At 42.7% G+C, this 12,616-nt stretch overlaps 1 protein-coding gene across 2 annotated transcripts in view; it reads left to right on the top strand.

Annotated features, from left to right (window-relative positions):
• The window catches only part of macf1a (microtubule actin crosslinking factor 1a), a 252,345-nt gene that overhangs the window by 204,012 nt on the left and 35,717 nt on the right, over positions 1-12,616 (top strand). For both annotated transcript variants that reach the window (XM_088329356.1, XM_088329357.1), the window contains 10 exons: positions 78-404; positions 1,511-1,595; positions 2,701-2,927; positions 4,855-5,061; positions 5,141-5,368; positions 6,169-6,387; positions 7,497-7,700; positions 10,145-10,370; positions 11,670-11,896; positions 12,368-12,490. In XM_088329356.1, the coding sequence (XP_088185482.1) occupies positions 78-404; positions 1,511-1,595; positions 2,701-2,927; positions 4,855-5,061; positions 5,141-5,368; positions 6,169-6,387; positions 7,497-7,700; positions 10,145-10,370; positions 11,670-11,896; positions 12,368-12,490 (2,073 nt within the window). The remainder of the gene's footprint in view (positions 1-77; positions 405-1,510; positions 1,596-2,700; positions 2,928-4,854; positions 5,062-5,140; positions 5,369-6,168; positions 6,388-7,496; positions 7,701-10,144; positions 10,371-11,669; positions 11,897-12,367; positions 12,491-12,616) is intronic.

Below are 12,616 nucleotides of genomic sequence, written 5' to 3'. Positions count from 1 at the left end.
GCTCATTTTTTTAAGTTTATCTTCATCTTTTGTTCTCTTTTTCATCACCATCCCTAAAAAACACGCACGCGCCTCAGACCATCCACGACGACGTGCTCGCTCGCGAATCGGACGTGGAGCGCCTACGTTCCCTCAGCCAATCGCTGGCCCCGCTCAGTTGCGCCTCGGACCGCGAATGGCTGAGTGAGCGCGTGGAGGCGGTGCGCTCGGGCCATGCCCAGCTCTCGGATTGGTGTAAGCGGCGGGCGGCGCTGCTGGAGCAGGCGCTAGCTAATGCTCGCCTCTTCGGCGAGGACGAGGTGGAAGTTCTCAACTGGCTGGCCGAGGTGGGCCAGCGGCTGGCCCAAGTCTCGGTGCAGACGTACCAGGCTGACGTGCTGGCCGAGCAGCACAAGCACACGCTGGTACGACCGTCCAGAATACTTTCTAAACGTGCAGGGACTGGAGCGTTACTTGAAAAAGGCCCGTTACTCGTTACCTGTAGTCAAAAACAGAACCTGAATACCATAATATTGCAGTAATGTAACTTGATTACCTTTCATTACTTTTGGATTACTCCAATACCACGTATGCTAATTAAATAAAATAAAAATATGTAAGAAAATACGAAATCTTGTTCAAGATAAATGAACAATGTAACCTTGCAAAATAATTGGAGGAAACCAAGGTCAGGTAATTGCTTTTAGTCTTAAAAAATGGTGCTCAAATTTAAACAGAGTAGTACAGTTCATTACGCAAAAAGTACAATTTCTCTTTTACGTGGCTGACAAGAAATGCTCAGTTTTACTTCCTATTTAGAATCCATCACCAAATATTCCCTTTCCACGTTTTCAACAAACTTGGATTTCTTGTGTTCAAGTTTAAGAATTTCTAGTTTGAAGTGGGGAGGCAAAACCTCGACAATTTTTAGAATTACTAGGCTAAGTGAAACATTCTCACGATAAAATAATGCAATGACCGTATAAGGATTTCGAACTCTAATTAGCTGTAAAATACAAAAAGGAGACAATCGATAATATTTATGAAATGTCCCTGAATGCATCACGAGCGCGCAACTGCGCTGCCCTCACAAAACTGCAGGCTCACGACAATTCAATAAAATGAGTCCTCAAATAAAGGAGAAATGAAATACGGAGAAAAAGAAATTATATTACCTGCACTACATTGCATGAGTTGGCCATCCGCACAATTTGTGCAACAGATACAGATTTTAGTAAAAAGTAGATTTTGTGCTAAATGTTCAGACAAGAATAACTGAATTTAAATAAATTTACAGTCATGACCCGTGAAAAAAATACCTTGCTTGGGACTAACTTGTTGAAATGCCACGATTACCTAGTCAATCAGCACCATCTTTAAGTAATCGAAATTCAATTTCCTACCCTCAATTTCACGATTTAGCCAAAATTCCAATCAAAATGATGAGTTAATTGGATTGATTGTCCAGTCCAAAATAAGTGTGGCAGTTTTGCGTATGTCCTTGTAAATATTTTTTTCATTTCCTCCACAGTCTCTAAACGAGGAAATCGTAAGCAGGAAGAAAACGGTGGACCAGGCCATCAAGAACGGACAAGCTCTTCTCAAGCAGACTACAGGTGGGTTTCAGGTTGTCTTCAATAGTCGTCTTATTTCAGGGTTCGGCAACCAAAAATGTTGAAAGAGCTGACTGGACCCCTAAAAAAGGGAGCAGCAAAAAAATGAATATATATATAAGCCTTATAATCTATATTAGCTATGTTTACCTTCTATCAAAAAGACAGTTTAGTGTAGCACATATTGTAGATAATCATGCACCACGTGACGACTCTATTGAAGGATACCTCCTCAAGTTTAATGTCATTACAATATTGATGAATTACGGTAAGTTTTATTTATTTGATAAAATTAAATAAACGCATTTTTTATGTTATTTTCCATTTTGAGGATTCAGGGAGAAAAAAACAAAATGGAACATGCATAACGTGCCCCTTACCCGGGCAACAATAAGAGCGTTGTGTTCCTACCCGTTTAATGTGACTTCTGTAATGAAATTAGGAATGCAGCGTTAAATTGTCCTGCTGCCGCTTTAGAAGGGGCAGAGATTGCGCTTCACTGGGCTTTAACAGCAAAGACCTCTGAGAGAAAAAAAAAAGCGAGCCGATTTCCATCTCGTCTCATAGTTACGTAGTTACAACCGGAGTTGAAATGTAATATTTACTCTAGAGATTTTTACAGCATTGGAAAATGTTACTTTGTGTCATGTCTGTCCTCCTAGAAACCATATTCAAATATATATATATATATATATATATATATATATATATATATAAAATTTGCATTAGCTCAGGAGGTAGAGCGCTCGTCTTGGGATCAAGAGATCGCAGGTTCGATTCCCGGCTCCTCCGTGTTATGTCAAAGTGTCCTTGGGCAAGACACTGAATCCCTGATGCCCCGAATAAGCAGGTCGGCGCCTTGCATGTCTGCATGGCCGCTATAGGTGTGAGTGTGTGTGTGAAAGGGTAAGTCTGAAGCACATTGTAAAGCGCTTTGGGTGGTCTTCTTTGACTTGAAAAGCGCTATATAAAAGCAGACCATTTACCATATATTCATAAACCATTTTGGAAAAGTGCCAGGGAGCCACATGCAGCTCCCGAGCCGCGGGTTGCCGACCCAGTCTTTTTCGCTAGACTGACCTGCCGGGTTGGTCTTCCCCTCCCACAGGCGAGGAAGTCCTGCTGATCCAAGAGAAGCTAGACGGAATCAAATCCCGCTATGCCGAAATGACGGCAAGCAGCAGCAAAGCGCTCCGTACGCTGGAGCAAGCCCTGCAGCTTGCCAGGCGCTTCGCCAGCGCCCATCAAGACCTCAACCAATGGCTGGACGCTGTGGAAGCAGAGCTCAACCATGTGGAGCCGGACGCCTCGCCAGCCTACCAGGAGCGACAGAAGGTGTGTCAAGTACTGAGTTTGTATGGGTGCCAAAGGTCCTTGAAAATCCTTCAATTTTGCATTAAGTGCTTGTAAATGCGTGAAATTGTCGCCATGTTTTATAAATGATGCAGACACTACTCTTTGGTGGCTTTGCTTTGCTGCTGCATTTTTTCCCCTTGTGATTAACGGCAGCTGACATTAGTTTGTGTGGCATTGTCCTTTAAAGCCTCATCGCTCCCTACGGGTCACACCCAAGAGGACAGTTGCCTTTTACACGTAAATAGAGCACTATGAAATGTGTATTAGTGCAAGGATTATGTATCAATTATAGACATTAATTATGTGCCCTGCATAAAAACTGAAGGCAGCGTTTCACGGTGGTAAATTTTAATAGGTAGAACTTCCTGCAACCGAAAACTTGATCCTCAATATCTAAAAATCATGTCTTTTTAACTACACAAAATTAAAAAATGCATATGTAAAACCATTGTCTGAAATAACGTCTGCCCGGACGCCCGGGGCGTGCATCTTTCTCGTCGGGGGTACAACTTACACAACAGCTCTGGACCGGTGGCCGACCACTTCATCAATTAAGAAAGAAAAAAAAATCTTTCGTCATTATTATTTATTTATTTTTTTCAAATCATACATGTGCTTTATTTTGATTTCAAAATCTTCGTTCGGTTTGGAAATTTCGGTTTGTTTGGCAATTTGCATACTCGGCAGACAATCAGAAGCTCAGAATTGGTCTCCCCTGGTGTCCGGTAACTTTTTCGCAAGAGTTTCAGACACTGGTAAAACGCAAATTTGTGGCTCTGCAAGATATATGATTCACACCGGATTTCTCCATTTAATGCAGTGCCCTCAATTATTTTCCGTCACGCCTCCCCCTCCGAAGAAGAAAACTTCCTGCGCCCTTTCGAAAAAAACTTGAGTCCATCATCGTGATTCTAGTGTAATGTCGTTATTTGACAACTTAATTTATTTAGCTTCATTTTGTCTGCTGCCAACATTATTTCCTCGTCCATCACAGTGGTCGCAATAAAGCTGATTGCTACATATACTTTGTGAAACTTCCTGGTCTTAATTTTTGGGAGACTTTTTGTTTTCTTTATCCCCGTCTATGCTTGTCTTCTCATTCTTGTTGTATATTTTTTCAAGGGGGCACTGGGGATTTGCAACACTTTGCGTTTATACTTCATACTCATTCTCATGGTTATGTATGTGCAGAGCGCGGATGCTTTACCACCGAGTTCAAACTTTACCAATGAGAGTGCTTCTACTCCCAAATGTAATAGAGGTCAAATGTGCTTTATTACAAAACAGTAAAAGAAAAGAAAACATATATATAGATGTCAACACGCCCCCCCCCCCATGGCAGTTTTGCCGTCTTACAACACACATACATATATAATTATGTACAAGTCTTTTTATTTATTTATATTTTTGCAGTGCAATCTGAAATACCTTCTTGGAAAAAAATGTTATTCCATACATTTCCCTGCTATTCCTCATGATCAGACAATTATTTTATAAAAAATATATATATATATATATATATTAATATGCTGCCACCTAATATTATGGATGAATTTCACAGTTACCCTGCTGATCACTGGAGAAAAGCAAAGCACGACACACTAGTGTTCCCTGGCACGCTGATAAAAAAACACGGGTCAACGGTACCATGAGTAAAAATAGTGTGATGATAAATGTTCCTATGTAATCTACATCCCTAGTGGTCACGTGATTACTCAGTGGTTTTAGGCTTATTAAAATTGTTATTATTACTATTCTTATATACGACCAGGATGAGAGTATCTACCCAGGCAATAAACCAGTCTGTGGTACAGCAAAGCTTGGGAAGCACTGGTTTCAGGAAATAAAGTTAATAGACACCCACGGACTAAGAGGGTATCACCCTACAATTCGTCTGATTTTGTAGGAGTTGAAGAAAGTGTCTGCCGAGAAGCGGTTGGTGTTGGACACCGTAAATGAGGTGGGCAGCGCCCTCTTGGATCTGGTGCCCTGGCGAGCCCGCGAGGGCCTGGACCGTTTAGTCGCTGACGCCAACCAGCGCTTCCGGCAGGCCGACGACACCATCACCCAACGAGTGCAGCTCGTGCAGGCAGCCATCCAAAGGTCGCAACAGGTAATGTGCCTGCAACCTTTGTTTGTTATTGAGTCCTGTTCACGGTTATAATAAAGTTTTCACGTTTTGACTTGCGAAGTACGAGGAGGCGGTGGACGCAGAGCTAGCCTGGGTGGGCGAGACGGAGCGCAAGCTGGCATCGCTGGGCCCGCTCAGCCTGGAGCCTGATGTGACAGTGGCACAGCTGCAGGTTCAGAAGGCCTTCAACATTGACATCATACGCCACAAGGACACGGTAGACCAGCTGTTCGCCACCAGGGATGACATCCTGGAGACGTGCAGCGATGCCCAGAAGGACACGCTGATGGTAAGCCAGAAATGGAACAAATACTATCGTCCAAAAGTTTGGGGTCTTTAAAAATGTCCTTTTTTAAGGAAAAAACATTGATTTATTTTCCAACAAAGATAACATTAAACTAATCATAAATACTGCCTATACATCGTCAATGTGGTATTCAAGCTGCAAATGTATGATTTTTAATGCAATATCTACACAGGTGCATAGAGGCCCATTTCCAGAAACCAGCACTCCAGTGTTCCATAGTACATTGCATTTGCTCATTGTGTTAGAAAGCTAATGGATGATTAAAATCCTTGTGCATGAGAACTTTCACTTGAAAATTGACAGTTTTATTGTTGTTTTAAAAAATGAAAGCGAAATTTCCCCCCAAAAACTGATGATTTCCAACAACTGTGTGTACTACTTTCAAAGAACAGCGCAAACAGGCTCTAACCGAAGTAGAAAAAAATGTGTGTGGCCACACTGCACAACCAAGCAAGATGAGTTTCTAGTTTGAGAAATAGACGCCTTACCGGTCTCCAACTAGCAGCTTGGTTAACTAGTATCTGTAAAACACCAGTGTCGACATCTACAGTCAAGAGATGACTTCAAGATGATGACCTCTGAGGTAGTGGCAAAGAAAAAGCTATATTTGAGAGTTTCCAACAAAGGGAACAGCTAAATATAGGCAAAATAACACAGATATTGGAGAACTCATTTGATAGATTCATGGAAAACACCAAATTGTGACCCAAACTTTTGAACAGTCCTGTATTTTGCAAAAATTTTGAGAATTCTTTGTGTATTAACTCGCTCTTTTTGTCTAGGTGAAGACCGAGTCATTGAGTGCCCGTTACGATGCCGTTAACCAGAGCCACAGCGAGCGTTTCGCAGCCTTGGAGCAAGCCCAGGTGCTGGTGGCCCGTTTCTGGGAGACCTTCGAGGAACTGGAGCCATGGTTGGGCGAGACAGAGACCCTCATTGGGCTGCTTCCACCGCCTGCCATCGACACCGACGCCCTACGCCTGCAGCAAGACCAGATGAGGGTAGAATAACAAAAATATGAAATTATCTTGAATGAAGATGCTTAAAAATAAAAAATAAATTCAAATTCTTAAACTTGAAAAATAAGAAGAAACAGTACATGGTAATTGCATGAAGTTATATACATTTCATCTGTATATTGAAATTATTTTCCAAGATAATGCATTTTGAAGACAGCATGTCTTTGTCATCCTGAGGCATGATGTCATCAAAGGAAAACAAGCATCCTAGCAAGCTAGTCGCCACATTGTTTTACGTGTTACTTAGTCAATAAGGTTAGAAATTTTTTATGCTAAGCTTTGGTAGTTTTTGTAGAGAATATGTAAGCGTTGTGTCAGAGGTGGGTGCAGTAATACCACAAAGGGCAAGCAGCCAAAAAGGGGCTAACTGGCAAAAATAACACATGGAGAGCCGCCAACTGGGGCTAACAGGATCTGATTAATGAAAGGGGGCAGCAGTCTTGGGGGGGAATGCAAGTCTGGCCGTCCGAAAAACACAGTGAGCGGCCAGGCTAACCGGGAACCAACAGCAACGGCTACGACAATAAACGCAAAGCTAGCCAAGAATAAACCAATTGCAAAACCGGCGCTAACATCCGGTTTGCCGGCCAAACAACACAAGGTGAGCAGCCAATGATCGCTAATTGGGAACAGACCAAACAAAACAAACCTCGGCAGCCCCGACAATAACGGGGAGCTAGCCATACAAAATTTTATCAAATGCAACACGCAGCGGAAAACATACAAAACTCTACAATTGCCTACCTCGAGGAGCTAAAGACAAACCAGGAACGCTCGCTGTAACGGTGGCAGGTTAAACTTAACCCAAGTACATTTTGGAGGTTAAATCACCCAACTCAGACATAACACTCACAAGGCCCGCAGTAAGAGTGTAAGAAAATATCCAAATTCTCCGAAGCAAAAACAAGCCGTATGCAATTGTTTTCTCTACTATCGCTGTCTGTTTCGGAGCTGGCCTCATATGTTGTGTAAATGGAATTTGCCATTTTGAAAGTGAATAATTGTGGGGAAGAACACGACAAGTTCTGTTTGTAATTGAATAGAAAAAATATGTTTTGGAATACCTTTGATGGTTTTATTTTTGTGTCCAGCTCCTTAGAGAGTCCATTGCTGAGCACAAGCCACATATCGACAAGCTCCTAAAGATCGGACCGCCGCTGTCTGAACTGAGCGTGACGGAAGGCCCGCGAGTGACGCAGTGTTACGCCGAGGCAGAGCGTCGCTACTTGGCCATCAAAGAGGAAGTCAAAAGCCGCGCAGCGCTACTAGATGAGGCCGTGTCGCAGTCTGCTCAGGTAGGACCTGTGCCACAGAAAGGCTAAAACAGCATGAGTTTGTTTTGGATGACAACCATCAAGATTGAATGTTTGATTCTATTTTTCTTGACTATAAAAGATGTCAGAAGTGGGGTGGACAATTTTTAGACTTGGAATTTGCTGGTTTAGAACTTAATTTCAATTTGACTATGTCTGGAGTGGACTGGCCTTCACAACTTTGGGAAGTTTCCATTTTATCCTCCTCCAAGTCAAATCACACTTATTTGTTCAGACCCAAAAAGATCACCGGCTGACCCCGCCCAGTCTGTAGGACATTGCCGTCTCTTTTTACCTCAGTCGAGCTAAACACATTCTGAAAGACTCATCACACCCCGGCAACCATCTTTTCGAACTGCTACCATCAGGCTGGATGTTTAGATCCCACAAGGCACGAACAAACAGACTGAGAGATAGTTTCTTCACCAAAGCTACCCATGCGTTAAACCAGATTTGCGAAATACAGTTTTAAAGTGCAATATCCTGGTTAAGTGTAATATTCCGGTTATGTACAGTTTTTATTTTAGACTGATTGACTTGATTCTCGTAGCAATACAATGATATAAATGGTGATTCTGAACACAATGCACAATGTAAATCTGTATAAAAGTGAAACCACCAAAAGTAAACCGCAATTGTAATGGACCATAGATCATACCTAATGCTTAAAATGAAAACAAATGTCAAGGAAAGTAGCAGTGCTCCCATTTTAAATGATCTTACATTTGACATGTGCAACAATTTATCTCAGTTCATTTGACATTCACGGAGGCAGATGTAGACTTTTGATATAACCCATACTTCAGAACTGTATGTGACTGACTCCCACCTCTGGTAGCCTCAATCCATTTTTTTGCATTGTGAAGGCATGACTCTGATTTAACCGGTTGTGTTGTTTCTCCACCCTTCATCCCACCGCCCATCTGTTTGTCCTCCGACTTTCACTGTGTCCTAATCCTCCTTGTCCCCTATTCTAACCGTACCAACACTTTTGCCACGCCTCGTCGATTGTGTGTTGTCGCCACATGTCATCACACCACCTCCACTTTTTCTCCATGGTCACTGCTCACTGCTGTCACCTAGCTGGTGGAGGTAAGATGGACTGCTTTTATTCTCACTCACCTAAGAGTTTAAATCTGCCTTAAGTGCTTTCTATTATCTTAATCCATGTGTGTGTATTTTATAAATTCCGGACTACAGAGCACACCTGAGTAAAAGCCAAATCTGCAAATTTAAGGCATTAAATCAATTTTGTTTTTGTACGAGATGCACCGAATTTTAAGCCTCATGTTCAAATGGCTATAAAATGGACTCATTCATGTCCATTTCTTGCATTTTGAAAAAAAAAAAGATCAGCGGAGAAATGTCTAGTACAGAAAAGCGACACATTCTGCCATGATTAAGACACTTGTTTGCGGACTTTGTCCGCAGCTGTCGATGTAAAACTACTAGTGCAGCAGTCGATATTAATTCAATTAGCATTCACATTCTCAACTTACTTTATTGTACTGACTAAAATTCACAAGCTTGTACAATCACAACTGCCTGTAAACATGCCAAGCCATGTGACTTCTGTGACATCTCTTGCATACATAACAAAGTGATGGAGAGGATACCAAGTATTGCTACAACTACATAAAAAAAAAATCATTATACATAAATGCGTGGAATCTTTCTAACAAGTAGTGTCTGCTGATTTATATTTTAGTGTGGAAGCAGGTGACTAATTATCGGGTATTAAGCTGTTATCAGTTCAATAACTGTCAGCTTGATAATTATCTTGTACCCCTCCTTAGTTAGTAACTAGGGTTGACATGTCTTATGATTTTTTTTTTAGTATATATAGTTGTCGCAAAAATTGGTCTCCACTCCATCACTACATCATTTGTGCAAGGGATGGGAGCGCTTAAGATCACTCGCATGGTTCAGCATGTGTACAGGCTGTTGTCATTGTTTACGCTTCTGAATTTTAGGCAGTATAGAACATTAAGTTTTGCTTTGAGAATGTTTTTGTCCTGTGTTTATGTTATGCCAATTTAATTAAGATTGTCTTCTGCACTAGTTGATTAGGATTAACTGATGCTGACACAGTCCGCAAACAAGTGTTTTAATTGTGAACAAATTGATGTCTTTTTGCCGCGGCGACGCAGGGCTTTTATGGGCAGATTCATGGGAATGGTCCGGGGATCTTCTGAAGTCGACACTGACACTCTAGCGAAAAAAATACTTTAATATTGTAAGTTGCAGTGATTAAAAGTAGCGGCTTGTAGTCCAGAATTTTCAGTAATTTTAGAACAAATCTATCTGCAGTGTATAAAATGTAGAAAACAAAGTAGCGACTTGTAGTCCAGAATTTACTGTAATTTTAGAAGGAATCAGAAAGACACGAACAGAAAAACATCACCCCTTCTCTTCCCAACTTCCAGTTTCACGACAAGATGGACCCCCTTTTGGAGACCTTAGAAGCGGCCGTGCAGCGCCTGCGTCAGCCTCCCCCTGTTGCCGCCGAGGTAGACAAGATCCGCGAGCAGCTGGCCGAGCACAGGGCGCAGGGTCTGGAGCTGGATAAACTGCTGCCAAGTTTCTCCGCCCTCTGCGCCCGAGGAGAGGAACTCATCGGCCGGGCAGCACACGATGACCCGGCTGCCCAGGGTGAGTGAAGGGACTAGGAATGGTGGTTGAAAGTAGCCTTGTCTTAAAGGTATTCCAAAACTCCTAAACATGCAAGGTCTATAAAAATTGTACATGTTTTTTGCATAAAATCTTTACATAATTCATCTGCATATTCCAAATATTTTCCAAGATAATACATTTTAAGACCGCATGTGTTTGTCATCCTGAGCTGTGCTATCATCAAATCATAAGTGTTAATTCTCTGAAGAGGCTACGGGTGTTTTAAGTGTAGTTATGATGCCTAGGCGTTATGTCGCATGTTGATGCAGTAATAGTACAAAGGGCGAGCAGCCAAAAAGGGGCTAACTGGCTGAATTAAGACACAGAGAGCCGCCAACAGGGGTCTAACCGGGACAGATTAACGAAAGCCGGCCGCGGCCTCGGTGTGATAACGTGAGGCTGAACGACCAAAAAACCGGCAGTGAGCAATAAGGCTAACCAAGAACCAACAACGAAAAGCGGCAACGGCTACGGCATTAAACGTGAAGCCAGCCGAGAATAAACCAAGGGGAACAGCAAAACTGGCGTTAACGCGAGGCTAGGCTGTCAAAAATAAGGGGTAAGCAACCAGGCTAACAAAAATTGGCAACTGCTACGGCGAAAATGCAACGCCAGGAATAGACCGCTGCAAAACCGCCGATAACGCCAAGCTAGCCGGCCAAACAAGACACGGCGGACAGCCATGGAGCACCAACCGGAGCAAACAAAACAGGAATGCTCTCAGCAGCCCCGACGCTGATACGGAGCCAGCCAGACAGAATCATACCAACCGCGACACACATACTAAAAACACAAAGGAAAAGCCACAATCGCTGACCTAAAAGGAGGCGAAGTCAAACAAAGAATGAATGCAGTAACAGTGGCAGGTAAACTTACCCAACACAGCATTCAGGGATCAAACCACGCAACTCCAAAAAAACAATGACCCCGAGCAACAGGCTAAGCAAAGTTCCAATATCTCCAAGCAGAAATGAGTTATATGCAATCTCTTATCCTTACAATAGCTGTCTGTTTAGGAGATGGCCTAACATGTTGTGTTAATGGAATTCCCCATTTTGAATGTGTTGTATTCCTTCAATGGCGTCACACCTCGACAGCAAACTAACCAGAAGGGTCAACTTTGATACTAAATTTCTCGAGTCCTATTTGCTTAATTGTGGGCAGGAAACCTATACGTTCAGCGCCTAATTGAAAACCCCCAAAAATATGTTTAGGAATACCTTTAAAGTTGCCTTGTGGCCTTTTTTTTACCTTCTAAATCTGCGGTGTTACTTGTAGCCGTCCACTCCCGCCTGCTCCGCCTGCGCTCGCTGTGGGACGAGATCCGCCAGCGTGCCGAAGAGCGCGAAAGCAAACTCAATGATGTTTTGGACCTGGCCGGCAAGTTCTGGGCGGACGTGGCAGCGCTGCTGAGCACGCTGCGTGACTCGCAGGACATTGTCAAGGACTTGGAGGACCCTGGTGTAGACCCCTCGCTCATCAAGCAGCAAATTGAAGCCGCCGAGGTAGGATGGCGGAGGGTTGCTACAAAAAAACGTGTTTTATGTTTACTAAAAGGCGCACCTCCAAAAAATGGTCTTTGGTCATTAATTTTTCATACATAAGGCTCACCAGACTATAAGGCGCATGTAATTGAGATGTAATTGATAATTAATCGTAAAACATTCTTTGCAACGGGTTGTGTCAGTGTTTGTACTGTATTTAAAGCAGGCTTTTTCTTTTATCATTTTTAGACTACACTAACAAAAAACCCCAGGGATGAGCATGAAAATCCCCCCCCCCCCCCCCCCCCTTGTGTAGAAACACTCAACTTAAGTTTTGTATGCATATACAATCTTATCCACTACAGTTCATCAGTATACAAGGCGACCTAGTTTACGAAGTGCACTTTAAAATCTTCAGCCAATTTGGGTTTATGGGTTAGCCTTATTGTCCTGAAAATATGGTACTTCAATTGACTTATTCCGCTGATCCAGGCTATCAAGGCGGAGACAGACGGCCTGAGAGAGGAACTGGAGTTTGTCCGGACCCTAGGGGCCGACCTCATCTTTGCTTGCGGTGAAACCGAGAAACCCGAAGTCAAGAAGACCATTGACGAGGTGAACTGCATTTTTTCGGCGACAACTTTGAGATCTTTGACTTATCTTCCTTACAGTGTTGGTCAAGTTACTTAAAAAAAAAAGTAACTAGATAGAGTTACTCGCTACTTCTTCCAAAAAGTAACT

Source organism: Urocampus carinirostris, chromosome 2 (assembly GCF_059441175.1).
Source record: "Urocampus carinirostris isolate Australia breed hairy pipefish chromosome 2, RoL_Ucar_1.0, whole genome shotgun sequence".
NCBI classification, from domain to species: Eukaryota; Metazoa; Chordata; class Actinopteri; order Syngnathiformes; family Syngnathidae; genus Urocampus; species Urocampus carinirostris.
This window is presented reverse-complemented; position numbering and strand designations above follow the sequence as displayed.